The sequence below is a fragment of the Empidonax traillii genome, unplaced genomic scaffold (genome assembly GCF_003031625.1).
Source record: "Empidonax traillii isolate 1590-97213 ecotype Southwest subspecies unplaced genomic scaffold, ASM303162v1 scaffold53:size2875158, whole genome shotgun sequence".
Classification (NCBI taxonomy): Eukaryota; Metazoa; Chordata; class Aves; order Passeriformes; family Tyrannidae; genus Empidonax; species Empidonax traillii.
The window spans coordinates 2,194,767-2,218,343 of NW_020955246.1; the positions used below are offsets into that span (position 1 = coordinate 2,194,767).

Here is a 23,577-nt window from a genome sequence, read left to right on the forward strand (position 1 = left end):
GGAGAACCCAGTTTTAGCAGGCAGTTAAAAGCCCTAAGGAGTAGGACAGCTCTTAGAGCACAGATACAAAAACTTTCTCAGCTACCAGTGCGTGAACTATCAAACTGAAAGTATCACTTTGTGCTTTTCATTCCATTCAAAACCTCTGAGGACTAAAATACGATCACAGAACAATTTAAGAATAACACTTATTCAAGTATTTATCCACAGTCATTTATAGGCTGAAGTACTTTTATTATATTTTAAGACTGCAAAACTGATCTGCCAGAGATAGCCATTAGCAACTGGCATGTTTCCACATGACTGTATAATTTTTGACAAGCATACAAAATTACCAGAATGTTTGCTTTCAATTCTTTCTAATGGAAAGTGAACTGCTGCCATATAATTCTCATTGGCAGTAACAAGCAAACACAACATTCTCCATGTAGTGATCAGCAGGGATAAGGCATAGGTGCAGCTACAATTACATCCAGCATTACAAAGAACTCTTGGATACATCTTACTAGTCAATTAAACAAAATTATTTTATAAATAATCTGAAAAACTGTATTCATCAACTTCTTCCAGCAGTTAAGATGACCTCCCTGTATCACAATAAGCATTTTAACTTTGAAGACATTAAAACTACAGCCCTTTACCTCACCTCTCTCTTTCTTCCTCTCTTCTCTTCCCTGCATCTCCAAAATTCCATATGGTATGGCACACTGAGTTCATGGATCATCAGCAAGACTGTTAGGTTTACACCCATGATGTACAGTCTGATGGTTAAAGATCCTTCTGCATTTTTTTTCCACAAAAAATTATCTCATCGCTAATCAGCCATGTTCCACTTGTTTTGTAAAACTCCATACAAGTTCGCAAAACTAGCCAAGGCAACACTCCCTACTCAGTCTTGGAGTTCCCCTTTCTTAACTGTCCACTCTCTGTTATTCTTCCTTCACTATTAATAGCACCCACTCAAAATATCACAGCCTCTCTGTTTCTTCATCCAACTTTATTCACCTCATTTCCTACTCCTAACAACTTCTGTTATAGCCAGTACCTTCTGGCTTCCAGTTTTGGGATACAACCGATGTTTTGGAAATCAAATGATTTCCTACTTTGAGGGGTGGCCCTGCTCACTTGTCCCTTCTGTCTCCTGGTAGCACACTTGCATGTCATCCCTCATCCTAGCTTTGGTTTTCTTCAGACCACTAGGGAACTGTTCAGCTCACTAAACCAACAAAAGCTACTCACCTCTCTCCTTGCTGGCTCAGCTTTCAGCTTGCTTAGTGATCTGACACAAATTACCAAAAACCAAGAAAAACACCAAAGTTGTTCCAAAGAAAGGGAGGACTAGTGAAGAGAGGAGGCCTTTGCTAGGAGAAGAGAGTAAGAAGAGAATGGGCCTGTCCTTTTCTGTCCCATAGGCTCAGCCATTTTACCTGGCACAAACCTTAATCATTCAGTTCTATTCCAAGTTAAAGTTTCTCTACAGTCCTAATAACTTTGGATTTCTGTGTTTTCAGGGTATAGTCTTCTTTCACAACTACTATATATATGAAAAAGGAGCATTCTTCATTGGCTGGGGGAAGGGTAAAACCATTTTTCTCATTTGTTCTTGTTCCCATTTCCATTCCCCCTTGGCAAATTTTTATTCTTTTTTTCAACATTAGGACCAATATATACAAAAGCAGGTGTGGTAAGTGACCCATTCCAGTCTCATTCTGACTCAAATGATGGTCATCAGTCACTCTCCTAGAAGTGCCCTAAGTCACAGAGGCTATGTCATAACCAGAGATTTTTAAGTTTCCTGCTCTGAATCAAATTCACCCAAATAACTGCTAAAAATACCACTAATCTTTCTCCTCTTTCAGATAATGCCTAGTAAAAGAGCACACTGGTGTCATTTTTTACTAATTTAACAGCTCTGAAAATTTTCTCCCTATTTTTTCCCACAGCTGTGAACAACCTGAGAAAGAAGCGCTGTCAGGAACTAAAAGGTTCCAGAAAAATCTTTCCCTGAGAAGATATTCAGGGATATTGAAGATCATTTCAAAACAAGCTTGGCTTCTCCAGGGCTACAAAAATATAATGTATTTTATGTCAGAGTAGGAAGAACTTCATACACAAATGCAGGAAGTATGTTTCTGATGAATTTAATAAATGCCTTTTTTATGAGAAATTTTAGTGTCTGTACTTCTGGTTTTGCAGAGCAGTTTATTTCTTGAAAGCCTTAAATTATTCTAAAGCTTTTATTTAGAATTTTGATAATTCAAATGAAACTATTACATGCAAATATAGGAATGTTAATTCCCAGTCCTGTCTACAGAGAAAATTGCTAAATAATTATTGTTGAACTATAAATTATTCTCGGTTAACTATTAACTCGCTAAGATGAAAGCTGTGGTCTGTACCCATGGCTGACAGTTGCACTTCAACAGGGAGATCCCAAAAACTGTACTTTCAAATTAATTCCTGATAGAACTTTGCGCAATAAAACTACAAAATACGTGCCATAAATATGTATCTATATATCTATAAAGAAACCGAACTTGAGAAAAAGTGGAAGTACAGAAGTAAGGGCACTCTGCCTTAACTAAATGTTTCAGTTTTGACTGCAGGAATATTCACCAATTATCAAGAAAAAGTGTGAAGAATCATGATTTCAAAACAATCAGAAAAGAGAATTAAAATTATGTCTAGAGCTGTATGAGTCCAATTTGTTATTTAAACCCGTAAATTAGATTATTTAACTCACTCTTGGAATTTTCCAAATACAAAGTTACATAAGTAACTAAAGGCTCCAAATGTTTTGCAGAAATAAGTAGTGCACACTGTGACAATAATAGAACTTTGAAAAGCCATTCATAAGATCAGCATTTTGCCATGAAACAAATCCTTCAATCAACTTGACTGACAAAAAGTAAACCAAAGTTCTCCATAATTCTTAGATTCATTGTAGATACTTACACAATTTAATAACAGACTAGAATTGAAAGAAAACATTTCACAATAACACCCCATTGAATATAAATCCAAACAATAATCTTTAATTTTACTCTTCACACATGGGAGGAATCTGATAAGAATGAAACCCGGAGCGCAAGTTTATAACTGTAAATCTTAATATCACGTACACTGACTAAATTTGGAGATGCATCATTTGTCTCACTGAACTATAGTTTTTTAGTTATTATTCATGTCAGTTTACAGAAGTACTCCAAATGCTCTGTCAATATGAATGATTCCACCCCTTGTTCAGAAGAAAATGGAAAGTCATCCCAATCCAGAAGCATACCTGCAGTGTTAAATATGCCAGCTAAGTAAGAAACTTTTCCTTCAAGTCACAGATTTTCTGACACACCAGTAATAATGCTGGCATACAATCATACTTGAAAATGAAAAAAAAAACCCAAACAAACAAAACCCCCAACAGAATAATATTACATCTTTCAGGAAGTTGCTGTGATATTTTTTATCTATATTAATGCTGCAAAGTAACTGTAAACAAGAACTAAGATCTGGTTTGTCTGCTTTTCTACTCTCCACAAAGATGTTTCTCTTTAATAGCCAGGATTTTCAGCCAACAGATGCCATTTGTATGTATGTGCCTTATTTTGTTTCTTTTAAAGCTATTGTGGGTTAACCCCAAAGAGCACATAAGCACCACACAGTGGCTCACTCACTACCCCCCATTCTAGGTGGGACAAGGGAAAGAGGCATGGGAAAAACCCCAACAACTTAGGGGTCAAGATAAAACAAACAAAACTGTTTACTAAATGAAGGATAAGTGGAAGAAGAGGGAAGAAAATAAATGAAACAAGATACTAAAGCAACCACTCACCCCCTCCCATAGGTAGACTGATGCCCTGCCAAATCCCAAGCAAAAGATGACTAACCCCTCCAAAGCCCCCTCTTTCCGCTTTTTTTTTCCTGAGCATGACGTTATATGTCAGGGGATTTCTCTTTAGTTATTCTGGGTCATCTGTCTGGTTGTGTTCCCTCCCAGCCTATTGTGAAGCCCCTAGTCTATTCACTGAAGGGATGCAGAGTGAGAAACAGAGATTGATGCTGTGCAAACACTGCTCAGCACAAGCTAGAACATCCCTGTGTTATCAACACTGTTTTTATCACAAATTCTAAAAACAGCACCGTACAAGCTACTATAAAGAAAATTAACTCTGTCCCAGGCAAAGACAGTACAAGAGTACAGCACAACAGCTACAGTTCCACATCCAACAATTCTAAATAATACTCTAACTAAAAAAATACTAACATAAAGCAGGGAGAAAAAGATTTGCTGGGCTACTTTAGTCTTATAAAGGGGTGAAATTGTTGGTCTTGTCAGCTAAACCAGCTCACCAAAAGGTATGATGAGTACAAGCAACAGTGAGAGGGCTAGGACAGCAGAGCACAATAAGAACCAAGAAAGTAATGGAAGAACGAGAGCATAGCATGCATCTTGTTTGCTGACAATGAGTGTTTGCATCAGCTTGTCAATTCATCAAACAACACTCTAAATTTGATTTAGTCTTGAATGGGACCAAAGCTACCTCTAAAGTACCAGTCATAAATGCAAGTCTCATAGCTAGCATTCAATACCCTCTGGCTAAGGTAATGGTTTCATATCCCTACACGCCTCCCCTTTTGGAATCCCTTTTTCATGTAACTTTGCAGTGTCAGCCCTCCCTATAGCACACAGAGGACAATCTGAACCACACCTACACCACTGTAGAATTAGGTCATCCAGTTCTTTTCTTGAGGATGAAATAAAGGATATAGATGTTGATGTTCAAGCTAACAAAGACGGCTATTCAGCATATCATACATTTATGCATTTTTATATTCACAGTATACATTTATAAATAAACCCATGCACTGCACTCAAATACACTGTAACATGATTCCTGCATGCAATCATTTTAAAAACAAGCCTTTTGTTAAAGAATTTGCATCAACCTCTTGTATTTCAATGGTCAAAGTACCAGTCCTACACTTAAAGCAATGTGAATTAATTGGATATTAGAATATTGTTCAGACAACATTCTATAGTTAAGCTAAAGAAACTAAAAAGAAAATTTTTGATAATCAATGTTACCATAACATTTTGACTGACTAGAACACAGCACAGGAAAATCAGAAAATTAAGCATGTAAACTTTTTTTCATTTTATATAGAAAAATCTTTCATTAACTTCAGTTAAGAGGTCATTCAGTAACAACAGGACTGAAATATAACCTAACATAGAAATGCATCTCCAAGGAAATCTTATATAGTTGTAACATTTGTTTAAAAATTTCAACAATTTTCACTCCTTAAGTAATGAAAAATACTTTCATTGCAAACATATGATTTATTATTAAAGGATAGTATTAAAAGAAAAAAAAACAAAACTGAACACTACAACACTTTCGTGGTTGGCTGATTCTATTAGTTTAAAAATTTATGAAATAGGACTGACCTGGACAGAAATTCTGCTGTGTCTGAGTAGTTAATTTTTCTTGCACAGCGTGCTTTTCAAAATGCTCTGCAGCTGCATTCTGATGTGAGCCCCGCTGTCTGTTGGCAAATCCCAATTCTCCAGGTTCAGAAAACTTCAGATAAAACTGTGGCTCCAAATCACTGAAAGAGAAATTTATAGCACCATGTCTTCCATAGCCATAGTCACTGAACATAGATTCGTCCTCGGTGTTCTGTGTTGGTAACGGGAGAATCCGATGATGCAGCTGTGGGCTAGGCAGTCTTGAAGATAACGGAGAAGGAGCAGGTGACATTTGTTTGTGTGTATTAGATAGTGGATATGAACTACTAAAAACATTACTTACTGCTGCTAAAGGGGGTGAATGCAGCCTTTTCTCTTCCAGTTTAAGATTATTACTTGTCTGAGGAATATCAGGACTTCCATTTATAGGCAGGTTCAAGAATAAATGCTTGCTGTTTCCCCGGGATACCGTGGTTCTTTTCTCATATAGAGAGCCCGGCAGGTTTCTGTCTGCTCTTGTAATTTGTTGCAGTCTCTTCCATTCTGCAGCTTCATCTAAACTGTCGCTACGTATAACTTTCAGAAGAGCTTTATTGACTGCTCCCACAAGGTTGCATGACTCATCAGTAATGTGCACTCTCTCTGCTTTGTACTGCAAACCGGAGCCGTCTTCCTCCTTCTCCTGCAGCACAGTATTATTAGAGTCTCCAGCAGCTTCATCTACAGAGCATACATCAGTTCTTGCTATAAACTCATTATGCGCTGTTGTGAGAACAGGAGGAATGGTTTCTTTATCTCTGTGAAAATCAGGTAAAGACTCTGCAGGGGGTTTGGTAACTTTTTTAATACAAGTATCTAAATCCTGTACTTCACCAACAGCTGTGATTCCTAGTTTCTCCTTGCATATTGGCTCAGCATACTTGCTACTTTTCAAGCTTTTAGCAGCTGCAGCTTTACTTAATGTCTCAAGTTTGTTAGATAGACTGTACTGAGATGGCTTCACTGAAGTGATACTCTGTTTCACCTTTGCAACTTCAGGAATGCATTCTCCATTATCCACTAGTTCAACTGCGACGACATCGTTGTTGTCTTTTGAGCTAGAACGTGGTAAATCAGCATCCAGTTTCACAGCTTTGTTGCTCTCAAGAATACACCTTTCTGGTTGTATTCTGTTGTCCACTGGTAAATTTTCCTTACCTTTTACTGTTAGCCAACTGGAGGCAGAAAAGGAACTGGGATAAGTCCTGGTAGGAAACCTTGTGGGGAGCATCTTCTTAGTTTCCTGTTGCGTGTCTTGTGCACTCAGTAAAAATAGATGTTCATGTATCTTTTTTCCCCCTCTCCGGTGTCTGAACTCCTCAAAACTCTCTTTCCTTCTGTATTTCCTCATTTTTTTGTGATTCAAATTGTCTCTTGTTGTGGAATCCAGAAAGAACTCCTGCTGATGTGTAAGACTAGAATAATCACCTTCAAGTTTCGTGACTCCAGAAACATCCTGTCGCTTTCCCTCCTGATGTCCTGTCTTAAGGTCCAGAATATGATGTGATCTCAAAACACTGGATAACAGTTTTTCTTTTTCAGTAGTTAGTTTGTACAGCTCAACAAGAATGTCTTTCGTGGTAGTTCGCTTGAAAATAATATCTCCAAACTTTTCATGTGGCTCTTCTCTCAGCTCCATCGCTAACATCTCCCTTACTTGATAGCAGCTACAGAAACGTTTACTGGTTCTATCCAGAGTTACACAGCCCTTGTAAGTAAATCCTCTGACTTTTCCCTCTGGAAGACAGAAGCTGATGTAACAAAGCTCCATAATGGGTTTGTGCAATTGAAGGACAGTATGTGTGCCTTCCATTATGCTTGCCAAATTAGTCATTCATTTAAATTACGTGCTAAGTGTTTCAAAGCTTGCATGACATAGCATGTGAGGCAGGGAATGGACGGAAGGCATCTGACTAATCTTCAACAATAATATTGTCTGCTGGAAAAAATAAAGAGAAGCCTGTCAAACTTGATTATGGCAAATTTAATATGACAAATAACAAGCCTGTAGAAGCATAATCTTTTACTATGATCTGATACAAACCTTTTACCTTGAAAAATCTGACACAAAAAAGAATGACACTCATAGTTGGAGTCATAATCCTTCTCTCATATATCATCCCTCTGTCTTCAGGGTTCTCAGCCAATGCTCTTCAATAAGATCACAAGATACTCACTAAACATCCACTTCATACAGACTTTACTTTTGAACAGTGGAATCTATTGCCCTCCCTCTGTTAAAAGTTAACTTGCTGTTGAACATTTAGTAAAAAGAACCATTCGAGCATGTCTGTTGTCCTTTTACTCAGCATAACACCATCACAATGTAATTAGGTCTTGCTGCTTTATTTGCTACATGTGAAAAATAAATAAGCCTGAGGATTTTCTTCTTGTATTTTCTTTCTGTGAAAGTGCCATGACATCAAGAAAACTTGGAATAAGGAAAAAAAAGTTTCTGTTTACTTTCTAGCATATAGGTACTACATAAATGTATTTTGATTCAACATGTAATAGTGTAATCATATTGCTATGGGCAGATTGATTGAACTTTATTATTCTATTTTCTTGCTACAGATGAGATATGTTTATATTCTTTTGATACATCATAGAAGTTAATTTACCCCTTTTGAGTGCTAAACTGGCTTTTTATCCAGAAGGAACTCTGCTACCACAATTACAGTGGACAAATTTGAAGTTCACTAGGAAATGCATAAGAATCAGGGAAAGACCTAAAGCCCAGGGGGACGGAAGGCTGGAGACCACCTGCTCCAAGGCTTTTCTACGTTGGGATTTCAGTTTTCAACTTAAAAAGCATAAATACAGCATAACTTTTCATCATTTTAAAGCAGTTAAACTTAGTCTCAGGCAACAATTAAAAGAAATTGCCATATTACTATGTAACACATTTCACAGAATCACACAATATGCTGAGTTGGAAGGGACCCATGAAGATCACTGAGTATAACTCCTGGCCCTACGCAAGACAGCCCAAGAGCCACAGCATGTACCTGAGAGCATTGTCCAAATATTTTTTGAACTCAGACTGCTTGGTAACTACTCTCTTGATCACTACTTTCCTTTCTGCTTCCCATCATGAGGATGCTGAAGCCTGTGATGGGGTCTCCCCTCAGTCTACTCCAAGCTGAACAGACCAAGTGACCTCAGCGTCTCCTCATAGGCTTCCCCTCAAGGCCCTTCACCATCCTCATTGCCCTCCTTTGAAAGTTCTCTAAGAGCTTAATATCTTTCTTATACTGTGGTGCCCAAAACAGCACACAATATTCAAGGTGAGGCCACATCAGTGCAGATGCTCTGGCAGAGCAGGACAATTCCCTCCCTCAATCAGCTGGCAATGCTTTGCCTGATGCCCTCCAGGACAGGGTTGGCTCTCCTGGGTGCCAGGGCACTACTGACTCATATTCAACTTGCCACCGACCAGGACCCCAGGTGCCTTTCAATAGTGCTGGTCTTCCACCTCTTGTTCCCCAGGATATACACACAACTAATGCCCCACCTCAGGTGCAGATTCCAGCACCTTCCCTTGTTGAACTTCCTATGGTTGGTGATTGCCCAGCCCTCTAATTTGTCAAGGTCTCTCTGCAGGACCTCCATGCCTTTGAGAGAGTCAACAGCTCCTCCCAATTTAGTGCCATTGGCAAAATTACTTAGCATTCCCTAGAGTCCTGTGTCCAGGTTGTTAGTGAAGATGTTGAAGAGAACTGGGCCAAGGATGGAGCCCTGCAGAGCCCCACTAGCAACCAGTCACCAGCCTGATGTTACTCCATTCACTGTAACTCTTTGTGTCCAACCTGCATAACATGGTATTCAGCTGTATGCTGGACATTTTGTCTAGAAAGATAGTGTGAGAGACAGTATGAAAAGATTTGCTGAAGTTAAAAAAGATGACATCTACTGGTTTGCCTAGATCAGTTACATGGGTTACTCTGGTGTAGAAGGAAATCAGATCCAACAAGCAGAGCTTTCCTCTCATGAAGTCTTGCTGGCTGTGACAGATGGTTGCATTATCCTCCAAGTGTTCTTCAATACCTACCCGAATAATCTTCTCCATGATTTTAATAGGCTCTGAAGTGAGACTGACAGGCCTGTAGTTTCCGTGATCCTCCTTCTTGCCATTCTTGAAAATGGAGAGAACATTTGCCAGCTTCCAGTTGGCTGGGACCTCTCCGGACTCCCAAGACCATTCAAAAATCATTGAGATAGGTTTTGCGATGACATCAGTCAGCTCTTTGAGAATTCTCGCATTAATCCCATCAGACCCTACAGATTTGTAGGGATCCAGCTGGAGCAGCAGATTCCACACAAGTTCAGAGTCAACTGGGAGCTGATCATTCTCACAGTCATGGCCCTCCCGCTCAGGGCACTGAGACCCCCTTGGTCTGTCATCCATGTTGAAGAAAGAGGCAAAGAAAGTGTTAAACACCTCCGCCTTGTCTCTCTCCCTGTTTGTGAGGTGACCATCATTCAGTTTTGCATATTTTTTCAAGATACCATTATTGTATCAGTTTTTATTATGCAGAGTTGTATATAATTTTTTAACAATGCCCATAACTTACCATAATTAGTGAGTCCCAACTGTAAGAAGCAAGCAACATTTACCCAAAACATCCTATCATATCAGCAAGTAGTCATTTATTGCAGTGTTTTATTTGCATTTTTTTATAATGATCTTTAAATAGCTTCAAACTTTCCATATACTTTGAGTAGTATTGCTCTTGATGCTAGCAAAGCTCTTAATATTACACATAACCCTTGAAGACAAAGGAGACATCCTAAGGATCAAAAATACAGTAAGAACAATCTTCCATCAGAGCCAGATGAGTTTCTTAACTCTGTTCATCAGCAGTTAACAGTTGTGTGGCATGATTCAGAATCCTGTGCAAGTACAGGAAGGGGTAGGAGAGGTGCAAAACCTTTATTCAGCACTTCTGTTGAAGACTGGATTGCTGTTTCATAGGCATATAGAAGCTTCTGAGAAAAATATGCCATCCTATTTCCTCTTGTACTCGTTTTAACTCATTGTCTGAGTCTGGAGTTTGAATATGGACAAGGCTGAGCACTGCCAAAAAGAGCAGCCTCACCTCTAGTCTTCCTTGTCTCCAGCTGTGCAGGCCTGCTGCTCTTCTAGTGTACAGTGATGACGCAGCCACAGGGGGTGTGTGTCACTGGCAGATGCAACCAAGAGTGGCTCTACATGCAGAAATAAGAGGAGCAGTCTTAAACCTACTAATTCTTCAGGCAAGAAGTAGTGGACACCCTTTATGGCAGCCAGTACATCAGCTCAGCATAGCACAAAATTGCCCCTTAAGTAATCTACTGTGATGACATCCATGAAATATGACATATTTAACTATTGGACATTTCCATAAATGTCTCAGCAGTCACAACCAGCATATGCTGAGTCAGATTTTACTTAGAGAGCTTTACTTAGAAGAATGTCAAGGGAGTTACTAGGCAGGGAAATGGATGGCACAGTCTGTTTGGTTCACTGGCAACATACAGTTGTTAAACTAGGAAGAAATAAAAATAGGTAACTGGGAAAAAAATAGACAAAGTGAGGGTATATATACCCCAAGGAGACCAATTCTATGCTTCATATTGACTTAGGGAAGATGATGCATCACATCAAAGTATTTGTCAATGCATTTGATTTGGAAAAAAACAGACACAATACACAGAAAATCAATATGCACAATAAAACAGTCTGCATTATGTGTATTTCACATTCTTATCTAGGAAAAAATCCTTAGTGTTAACTTAGTCTGAATTATTTTATCTGTTCCTCTTTTTCACCTCAACTGGCACAGTAATTTCTCACTAAAATATGATTACATGATTACAAGGAAATAGCATCATGGAAACTGCAGACCCAGTAGCTATAGACCCAGACACTATGATCAAATTTCATAAACAACATCTATGGCATTATCAGGTCCAAATCAGAACCATTCATTAGAGTACATTACTCTTGGTAAAATGCATGTTTTTGGTTTGGGGTTTTTTTTGTGACAAAAGGCTGTATGTGTAAATGAGAGAATTACCTAGCCCTTGTCTCTGCCACACAGATTTGCTAAGATATGCCCCTCCCAAAACACAAGCAGCTCCCCTAATCTGATCTGAGTTCTGAATCATGACATTATTGAAATGAGACCTACAGCTCTTCTTAAAACATTGCGACTAAAAGCTCTTTTTCAGTTAGAAATAAATACATCTGCTGAACTTTCTCTTTTTTAAAATCTTATTATCTGTGGATAACAAACTGTTATGTCAGTTTAAACCTCATTTAAAAGCTACATCCTATTAGATATCTTCTGAATTACACCAAAATAAACAATGGGTTTCGTCACATATTGACACATTAAAATGTAAAATCACCATGAGCAGAACATAACTCACCTCTTTATGATGAAAAAACTTTATGTAAACTTTTTATAATCTTCCAACAGAAAACAAAGATGTGAACTCCCTGCTCTAGAAGCAGAAGCATTATAAGAAACTATCGGGAGAACTATGTCACGGAAGAAAACTGGTTAAGGACTTTCAAACATAATCACAATACCTGTCCCCAGCTTCTCTGTTCACCTCGCAATCTGTTTATACAATTACTTCCATTGCAAACCTTACTACAAGGAGTAAACTGTTGTAAATTAAAGCCACATTCAGGCAAAGCACACACAGGTAAAATTTTAACTACAGAACACATAGTGTGGAGCAATGAAAGCAATATTCAGCATAATTCCCAACTGTTTCTCTTATGCAACTTTCCAATGCATAGTAGCAGAGCAATGGGTTTGTGAGAAATACTGCTTCAAGGAGAAAAACAACTACTCAAGGATATCTAAAGACTGGAAAGAACAGCCAAAATTGTTAAATAGGCAGCAATGAAGCAAACCTGCTTTGCCGATGGGCTTTTTTTAGTGTAACAACAAAAAATTTCATAGATTTAGTGGCCCTCAAAGTCTAACAGCAACACATTCAGTCATTTTGCTGTTTAAAAGGTGCTCTTAGAAAGCCAGGACTCCATTGCTGCAATTCTTTCTTTCTAGCAACACACATCATTTACTGCTGATACTTAAGCAAGAACTGAAACTCCTAACTTTCCCAGCTCTCTCTGGTATCTAACTGTAATTAAGTGACAACCTGTTTCTGAGCACACCATGGTTAACTTTCTGTGTTATGTAGCTAACTAACACATCACAACAGAAAAAGCATAGTATAGGAAAGGTAGTCATAAAAAGCATGGTACAGGAAAGGTAGTAAAAGCCTGAACAGAAAAAGGTTTCATGTCGCAAGCTCAAAGAAACTGAAATGAAACTACCACAGTATTTGTTTTGTTACAAGTAGAGATAAACTCCATCTTCTTCTTCTTCTTCTGCTTAAAATCTCATGTTTCTCCAAGGTTCTTTCAAATTATCATTTGACTTACAAATATTATCATTACGAGGACAAAATATTACAGTCCCTGCAGCAGCTTAGATGTAAATAAAAGAATTTCATAACATGAAGTTTCTGACTCTAAGCCTACCTTGTATTTCCTGTATTGTTGCAACAACGAAACAACAAGCAAAAAATCACACCAAAATTGGAGTATTTAAGTATTTGTATAATGGTTAGAATGATAGTGCGTATTGTTAGCAATAATAGTTTAAAGTACTTCTCAACTTTGCAAGTATTGACCTACAGTAGCAAAGAGAGTGTTAAGGAATACAAAACAGAGTCTATGCCAGACAGAGAATGGCTTTATTAAATTTCAGATCTCATGCAATGGCACAGAGGAAGTATTAAAGCATATTACAGTCTTGCCAACAAATTCAGATGAAACAAAGCAGTAACACAAAACATAGGGTTGAAAGTCATTAAGTTAATCCCCAACACAGAGCTTTTTATACTAAAAGCAATTTTTAAACATAAATGCAACCTTTGGCTGTGTCATTCTGTTTAAATTTTTCCCATACCAACAACCAGGAAATCCAGGACCAAGTCCATGAAACAAAAAAATCAGAAACCCAGCTCTCTGAATACATCATCTTTGTGATCTGAAGATGAGTAAATCCAAACTCCTGAAACATGAAGTCAGAATTTAACAAAAAGATAATCTACACAAGGCATGTAAAGTAATGAAAATTGTTTTAAAAAGTTTATGGCTGGACTGAATAATACGATGATGCCTTACTAGAACCAAATACATTCTCAGTAGCTAAACTATCCCAAACTTGTTTCTGGAGCTTTACAGACCACTGTCTCCCTTGAAATAGCTGCAAATATGTTAATTATATGGTTATTACCTTTTTAGTGCACAGGAGATGGAAGAAAGCAGGGATGCTACTCTGGGGCTCACCATTTATATTAAAAATGTGTGTTATGTTTGACTAGTCACGTTGGGAAACAAACATAAAATACATGTATTACTCACACCACCTGGCCTTAAAAATGTTTAAAAAATGCCTAGACTGCAAAACTAGAATTGTACAGAAATAATTGACTTCAATAAAAGTATAGTTTCTGAATAATAAAAATATTTTTAGTACAGTTATCTTCTCTAGAAAAGATCACATTCCTGACAAATATTTTCAGTTGTACCAAGAAAGTCCCTTTATTCAGATTTTTGCTCCTATGATGTGACCCAAGTGACCTCCAACACAACTTAGCTAAGTTAAATGCAGATATAAATCATGTTTTTCACTATTACAATCATGTAGTTCTAGTTCCAATTGCACTGACTTCCACCCACCTATACTAACTTCTTGGTGATCCCTCTCCAAAAGCCACATGGTAAGAAGCTATATTAGCCTTTCAACCAAGGAACAGGGAATTTTTAAAAACTGCTATTGTAAAAGCAGAACCGTTTAAAAAGGATACCCTAAAGATGAATAAATATCACAAGGATATCCTTAGAAATATGTATTTGCAAAGATTTCAGAATTAGAGGTATATAATGTCAATGGTGTTCTTGAAACTGGTTGTTCCTGTTCAGTGCCGTTTTTAATAATGCTTGCTTGTACAACAGCTTAGCTCTCCACAGTATTCCTTCAAAGAAAGGCTGACATACTTCCATTTTACATGGTCCCAAAAAATACAAAAGGTTTCCAGCACTATGCTTCCTGTAAAAATGTTTCTCCAGGTTACCCAGCATTTCTGATGCATTAGAGCCAAATGCACCTTCCAAGGTGGTCCTTAGCATAGCACAGATGGACCAGGTAGTTTATATAGCATTTAAAACAACAGAATTGAAAGCATTAATAGGTAAACTCTCTTCTTTCTTATTGAGTTCCAAAGTGCAATATCAACATATGACAAGACCAGGACATTTAAACTCTGCAACCAGAGTCTCATTTTCACTCCAGTACTTCCTCATTAAAGCCATATATGTGAAGAACCACCACAAATACATGCAGCTGGATTTTCAGAAGGCTCTCTGAGGCCACAAGACAGCCTTGGTAAATCACTTGAAACTGCTGAGCTGGTCTACTCAACAGGAATCAAAGAAATGGATGTAGGGTAATCATATGACAAAATAAACCTTTCTGTATTAAAACCACCTTGAATGAGAATAGATGGAAAGCATATGAAAAGTAAATATAATCTCCAGATAACATGCACTTTTAGATTTCCTATTAAATTTTGTCACCTAACACATCTCAGAGTTCACATAACATTTTATGCATCTTTCATCTAGATTAAGCATTTTACTGAAATCTCTTAAAATAACACACAAGTAATATCCCAACTTTTTGCCCATCACCTCTAAAACATGAAAATGTATTGCAGTTTTCACAATTTTGTTAAGGAAGTAATTTGTATCACTCTCTTCAGATTCTATGAACAGCAACCCATTGCTGTTTATTAACAAAAGACGAAGCTATACACGAGATTATACAGAGCCATTAGGTTGAAATGTGTGATAATTATAGGCTTTATAATATCTATATTTTATCTAAAAGCTGATGTACAGTTCAACAATGATGCTGCAATGAAGATGACGTAGAAAAAGCTCTTTTAAAACATTATTTTCTGCTTACGATTACAGTTGAAACAGAACATTATCATTTCAGAGAAATATTAAGAGGGTCAAAGACTTAAACTGAATTTGGCTCGTTAATGCATTACTACAGAAGAGAGCACAGGAATAAGGAAAATGAACAAAGTACGAGAGAACCATGGAGCATATGTAGAAACTGCTAAGAAATATGTAAAAATTTATAGAATTTTTCCCCTAATTCCTCAAACCCATTATCTGACATAGTTAAGAAAAAAATTTAAAAAAGGAAAAAATTAAGAACAGCCATTGAATTTTTCAACACTAGAAAAAACTAAACTGATGGAAAATAAATAAATAAATAAATAAATAAATAAATAAAACATACATTTTAAAAATGTCCTGCATAACACTGTTCTTGTACAGTAAAAAGAGTACAGGAAATTTTTAAAAACAAAACAAAACAAAACAAAAACAAAACAAAACAAAAACAAACAAAAAAATGTAATACTTAAAATTTCTAATTTTTTATATTTATTTTAAATATCCAGGTAAGAGTTTTATTAATATAATGCAGGTTGAGTAAGAAATGTAATGTATCATTTCTTCTTTCAGAGGAAAATAATTTCCTGTCAGGTCTTTGAACTACATTTGAACTTGAGTACAAAGAAGGAAATAATGGCTTGGAACAACTAGTGATTCAAGGAAGACAAATAATTCTGTTCTGTTGAAGAGCTTTGTTGGGACATGAGTTGAACCCTGCAGAAGCAAACAGTATTATGAGTAAGGAAACTGAAATGGAAGTGCACTGGAAGCACCAGTAGACACTAATGGAAACTCTGATAGCAAGTAATATGTTTGTTTCTTATTCACAGTACTTTCTGAATATAACCTGTGATTATTTGAAAATATACAATACAATTTGTTGAAGTGGATTTTTTTTCTTCTCTTTTAAATTTTTATCTGTGCTAATACACCTTTTGCAATTTTAGCTACAGAAAGCAAACAGAACTGTCTTCCCCAAAGGAGACTGACATGAAAATTCTCATCCTTCTGTAGCCTACTTCAATTTAGCAAAGCAGTATGTATTTTTTTCCTGGCACAACTGCGTCAGTAAGTTAAAGAAAATAAAAGATGTCACACAACATGTCTTCATGAAACTATGTTGGCAGAATTCAACTACACACCACAAAAACGTCCAAAATCAGTCTGACAAAGGTAACTAATTTACAAGAAGTTACCAAAAGAGATTTCCATTTCACTGTTTAAGAGGTTGCTAATAAAAAAAAATCTACAATGGCTATTATAAATATGAAAAATCTTTAATGTAGTAAGTACATCAACTAGCAAACCAGCAGACTTTAGAGGAGAGAAAGAGCAAAGGCAATCTGTACACATATCTTGAAGTAATCACTCTTAACACAGTAACAGCCAGTTCAAAACAGACTGTTTCAAGAAATAAAGCTTTTAAACAAACAAAGAAAATCCCTTTGCACTTCAGTCAGGTTTTTACACTCTCCATCTCGCTCCTAGGCATTTGGCAGGGAAAAAACCAAGGGAGCAGATGAGTCCTTCTTCCAGTTCTTTTGGACTAGAAGAGAGTTTCCTGACTGCTGAAGAGGTAAACTAAAAGGAAAGTATCACAAAAACACATTCTTTTCAGTTTGCCTCTGGAATGCAAAGTACTACTGAAAACACTGCATTCCAGAGAAAGATACATCCAGGATATAGAATTTGAAGCAAAATGTCACTCCCAAAATTCACAGTCTTATAAATAAGGGACACTTTCTAAGTGACAGCAATGGCAACTCTTATAGAATTTAAAGATTTAAAATGTGTTTAATAGTTTAGAAAATGATCAAAGTTATATTTGTCATTTCTCACCTCTCATCTCCAGCTTTATTTGTAAAAAACACTGCCTTAGTATTTCAGTGAGATCTTTCTAAGGAAAAGCATTTCAGGAGGCAGTATTTGGTATGGGCAATTGAAGCTGAAATAATCAAAGTGGCACAAAGTTATAACTGAGTCTTATAATGAAAACCGCCTGAACAACTTTAATATAGCTGGTAGCAATCAGTCTTGCTGGGCTTTTTAATTGAGTATCAGAAAAACAGGATTATTTTACATGACAGAATAAACAGAAAGGAGCTCCATTTTGCATGATAAATGAAATACAAGCCAGACTGCTTCAAATACCAACACTGACCCTCAGATCTTCTCTTCTAAAGAATATGCCTGGAGCTAATAGATATTACAGCACTTCTAAGAAGGAAGCTGCCCTCCAGGCCTAACTCTCTCAGTCCAACCCAGCACAACAGTTAATTTCTGCCTTCCTCAGTGAAGACCAAAAACATCTTCACCATATTCCAGACCATGTCTTCTTGATTTCTTACCACATACAGAAAATGAAAATCTGTTGAGCATATCTATCCAAAATTCAGAAGGTAGCAAGTACAATATTATCATGGCAACTGGAACTTACACTCTCACCATACACATATGTTATGATTCAACGGGATTCAAAAGATACTTATAAACAAGGAAGCAAACAAAAAATACTTCAAACTCTCCTTGCTGGTAAGAAAACTTGTGATTAGCTCATCTGGTTAGAGTATGGTGCTAATAATGCCGAGAATGTAGGGTCTGTCCCTGTACAGGCCACTCACTTAACAGCTGGACTCAATGATCCTTGAGTGTCTCTTCCAACTCAGAATATTCTGGGAAAAGAGTATTTTGCCAAATCAAGGAATTAAAATAAATTTTAGAATTATTTAATCTATCTTAAAATAAAGACAGGGTTCATTCCTCAATAACAGAATTACATGATATTCTGAGCTTTACTGATTTTGCATTAATGTAATATCTATACCCTATTCAAATAACCCTCCCCTACAACATCACCAACACTCCCCTGCATCTTTTGGACCTAAGATGAATACTCACAATGAAATTTTGCAACTTAAAATAGAAAACCACTGTACATGTATAGAGGGGATTGTGGCTAATATTCAGGTGAAATCTTCTAGGGATGTAAAAATTAATTACAGGTAAAAGGAAAAAAATCTTTTGTCTCAGGTCACAGAGGTCTTAATGAAATGTTGCGCTAATTAATAGTCAGCTGCTTTTCAAGTAATAAACAAACAAACAAAAAGCTACACTAGACCAAACAAGCTTGTACAGACCTCTGTTCACATGTCTTAAATGCAGTCTTTACATATTTCAACAGAAACATTTTATCACTATAAACTATATTATCAGGAAAAGTAAAACAAAAAACAAATCATATCAATAGTGAAAAAAAAGATATGAACTTGCAATATCGTATTTGTACATGTTAGACTTGGGTCATAAACTGCACACATGACTTTTTCCAGTTTTAACCTACATAAATACACCCCTCTAAAATAAAACATTTTTTAGCAATGGGTAAGTTTTACAAGATACACAGTGACTTGTTTCCACTTCTAGTAGCAAGTATAGGATATTTTTACAGAAAACCAACATGAATTAAATAAACATTTTTTGAATAAAAGAAATGTTGTCTTGTTAATCTTTGTCCAAAAGCTTTAATTTTGCTTGTCCAGACAGCCAACTTTTCAACAAGAACTGCATCTTGTTCTGTATTGTATTAATATCTTTAGGTTCTCAAAGTGAGAAAGTACATTTTTATTTATTTAATTCTTGAATGCCTATGCTTGTTAGTGTCATGATGATACTTAAAAAAAGCATTGCACACACAGCCTTTCAGATCAAAGATCTTTCAACCAAACATGACTTTGAGAGACATACGTGGCCATATATTCTGAACTTTAATCCCAATACAATATTTAAGGAAAGCAAAGAAGAAAATTAAAATATGTTACAGCAAATGTTTGAGCTATTTCATGAGCAAGTGAAACAATTCCAGCTGCAAAACATTTGATCCAGCTGCAAAAAGACGTGCAAGTGCTAAGGATGCTTCAGTGGTGAAGACAAAAGAGAAACGGAATTTAAAGAATTTAAAGAATAATAACAGCAATTAAAAAAACTTCTCATAACAACATTTTATACCCTTAGAAGAACCCCTCCATAAAATACAGCAGGTTTTAAATATATTTTTCTGTAACTAAAGGTCAAAGACACTGTCCTCCAGTAAGTTCTTAGAAATTGAGAACTATTTTCTGGAATAATGTATTTGACAAGTTAACAAATCTATTTTTAACTATGCATATTAAAAAAAAAAAAAAAAAAAAAAAAAAAAAAAAAAAAAAAAAAAAAAAAAAAAAAAAGCAACAGTTGAGAATAAACTCAGAAATATTTTAACTTTTTCCCCTTCAAAAATTTTAGTGGTCTTGAAATTACTTTAGTGTTAAGGAATTTTGGGTTGTTTCAAAAATTCTATTATTCAAGTTTTAAAAACCTTGGCTGTACTAAATAAAATGGGATATAATATTACCAAATAAATTACTAATATTACTAAATAAATGGGATAAATGACTTGAGATGATCATATTAACACTTCAAACAAGAAAGTGTTAAATTAGAGAGCTATGGTTGCATTTGTTTTCTTCAGTACAACTTCTTTCTAGCAGAATTTCATCCATAGTTAAATGGTTTTGACATATGACTACAACTAACAAAAAAATTATAAACCCAACTGCTAGAAGAGATTATAGGTTTTCCAAAGGCCTGTTGAACAAGTAAGCATATTAACTATTGAGTTTTAGATACACATTTAGTCTGCTTTATTAGTCCTAACTGCAAGCGAATTAGGTCTTGAAAATGGTTAATTGCTTATATGTCATGGCAATTTTCTTGGTCTGTGTCCTGTCATGGAACACAGAATTTTTATTAAATTCAGCAATTCTGTCAACACTGAATGCACTTTTACTAATAATAATGTTTTAAAGGATTTACAAAACTCAAATTATTTTAAGATTAAACAGGTTGCATAGATCCCCCAAGGAGGTTCTAACTTAAGCAACATGAAACACCTCATGGGAAAAAAAGCAATAAGATTAACACATGATGACACAGTATTTCAATGTAGTAAGCGTACAATACTGCAGGATAAAAAGAATATCTCTGAGAAAATTGTCAGCTTAAATCTTAACATAATACTGATTTTACTTCAAGATTTCAGTAGTGCCATTTAAAATGATCTGTAAGACTTAATGGCTCTGTAAATGGAGGACAGAAGCAATTCAATAATAAGAGTTTAAAGGCCCTATGTAATTTTCTAAGGGCCAAAATCAACAAAACATACATGGTCTTGTGGAGACACTAAGCCCTCCATTAGAGCCACATCACTCCATGGCGGCTAGTTTCCCGCATTTTTGGTACTCTTCCTGATACCTAAAAGCTAATGGAATATACATTCAGACTATATATTTTTTCAAGTCTTATGAGATCAAAGGTAGAAAAATAATATATTTCATGTCAAAAAGGCTAAAGAAAAACTAAAAGCTGAGAAACTTCCTCAGATTTGAAGAAGACTGGGTGGAGAAAGGGATGCTAATTTTTGAAAACAGCAACACAAAGGTACATGGAAAATTTTTTTTAAGAACTGAACTCATTCAGTTCTTAAATATTATATTAAGGAGCAAAAAGCCATCCAACCCTCGAGCCTTAGCAGAAGACCTCAATGATTGTTCTTGTTTTTCTTTTCCTACTCTTGACCACTCTCTAGAGAATATCATTTGGGTTTATTTGCATAGGCTGCTTTCAACTTTTGGTTCCATTTTCAAACATGTTATTTGTGCAAGTTAAAGCAGGACCAAAGCTTCAGAGAATGTTAAATGATATTGTAAAGGCACTAGGTTTTATCCTAGTTAAACAAAAACACCCAAACGCAACCAAAAAAACCATAAAAACAAAAACAAACATACAAAAAAGCTCAAACAAAACAAAACAACCCTGCAGTTTTTCATACCCCAGACAGAACCATCTCTTCACCATATTTTTATATCCTGACAAATGTCAGCATAAAGTTGACATTCATCACCTTGGCATTTATTTTGAAAAACAGACATTTCCCAATTTTTTATTTGGTATTTGCCTATCGCTTAGTCTTTGGAGATATGAAAATCTGAAAAGAGAAATTGAAAGGAAAATTTCAAATTTTCAGGAAATACCTGTCTAGGTAAGAAACTCCCTACAGAGAGTCTAATCTTTTCCCCATGCCTCTACTTCAATCTTAATAAGTTGCAAAATGTTAGGGAAACATTGTCCTATTGTTCACTACTTAGTACATGATGAAGTCACCTATGCCCATGTAGCTGTACACCTTACACATACATCTATTAAAAAAACCATAAGGGAAGATGCATGTTCATAGCACTTGACTTTTAGTGAGACAGGCTGAACTCAAAACTAATTTCCATTGCTCACAAGATGGCTTGATTCATACCAAACTGCAACTTTCTATCTCTAGACATGCTGACTACGGTCCTGCAAATTAATTTAATGATGTTATGGGTTGACCGATTCTTTTTCATAATAATACAAAAAGCAGTTCTTCTTTCTTCCACTCTCGTTTTAATCCAAATTGTTTAACTGCTTTTGCTGAAACTTACCCAAACAAGCCAATTCACCTGCAAGTACAGTCCAAACTACCTGAAAGGTGAAAGTGTCAGAATATTACGTGTGATTTACCTACACTTCCTAGGAATACTACTGGTATACTTGTAGTGATATCTTTAAATGTGTACAAAATGGTTTAATTATAACACTTGCACAAGACATTTCTACAAGTAAAAATGATCAGTAAACCATCATGAACAATTCAAAGGATGAGTGAAAATAAATAACTAAAATCAGGAAGATAATCAAAACTTCTGTATAATTTCTCAGCTATTTTTCAAAATCGATTAATTTTCTGTGAAGCTACAATAAAAGTAAGGACTCACTATGATTCCTGCTACACGCTTGAGAAAACAAGTATCACAAGACTGTGGGACAGCCAGAAGAACTAATTATATACAGTTCCCAGACCAACTCTCTGCTGTATCATAATGTGATTTAATATGGCATTCAAAGAAAGGAGACTGTGCAAAACAACAAGAGAAGGGTTTCTCCAGAACGTCAGTATGTGTCCTTTTCCTGCATGTAAAGGATATTAGCAGATGTCAGCGTACAAATGCGTTCTACCGCAGGGTAACAGTTCATCAGCCTCACCTGCAACGGTGACTCCGATAAGCTTTGCAACACCGAGTAACAGACGGCCTGAACGCTGTAAATATTAATCACGTGTTTCCCACTCATCTGCCCTCCTGAGCGCACGACGGCATTTGCACCCATCAAATGCTACAGAATTATAACAGTCCGCATTCCTCGCTTATCTGTACGTACCCCGCACATCAGACTAGAAGAAGAGTTTTAAGAGTCATTTTGCGGCGGAGGGAAGTAATCCAGTAATAATTTACACTAATAGCCCAGACAGGAAAGCGGGAAGGAGGAAAGCTACGGACTTTCTCAGGACTGCCAGAGAAACTAAGAGATCCCAGCCCTCGTGATCCCGCAGAAGCTATCTAAAAATAACCACTGAGAGAGCAGACGAGATGCTAACGAGGACTAAAGGGATCCCTTCCCGCAGTCTTGAGTTAGTGGGTTTATTTTGTAATCCACTCGACTGCGACAGAACCACTGCGGGGAACGGAGCAGATGGGCAGAGCGGTGGGCAAGCGAACGAAGGAGTAAAGTATTACCTTGTGAGAAGCAGCGCCCCGGGCTGCGATGCTCCTGCTGCTGTCTCAGGTGCAGGGAAGGATGCCGAGGGCACAGGATGCCGAGTGGCTGCGGGACTGCAGCTGCCCCGCGCTATTCCCGGCCACCTCCCGCTCCTCCCCCTCACCGCCGCCGCCTCCCGGCTAATTCCCGGCGCGCAGCCCCGCGCTGTGCGCGCGCCCCTCCGCTCGCTCCCGGCGGGAGGGGGGGCCGGGGGGGCGTCCGGACTGACAGGCCGGCTGACCAATCGGCGGGCTGCGCGGCGGCGCGCGGCCGCTCCGCGCGGGGCAGGGCGCGGCCAGGGGGCGGGCCCTGGGCCGGAGGGTCCCGCGGCTGTGGCGGCTGTGGCGCTGCTGGCGCTCGGTGTGTCACC

The 23,577-nt window shown here is 37.1% G+C and overlaps 1 protein-coding gene across 1 annotated transcript in view; it reads right to left on the minus strand.

The window, feature by feature from the left end:
* Nucleotides 1–23,274, minus strand: part of LOC114055325 (formin-1-like) — a 49,301-nt gene extending 26,027 nt beyond the window's left edge. The window contains exons 1-2 of the mRNA XM_027879307.1: nt 23,186–23,274; nt 5,447–7,442 (exon numbers count right to left, since the gene is read on the minus strand). Coding sequence (XP_027735108.1) covers nt 5,447–7,340 — 1,894 coding nt within the window. The 5' untranslated portion in view covers nt 7,341–7,442; nt 23,186–23,274. The remainder of the gene's footprint in view (nt 1–5,446; nt 7,443–23,185) is intronic.
* Nucleotides 23,275–23,577: the final 303 nt, after the last annotated feature.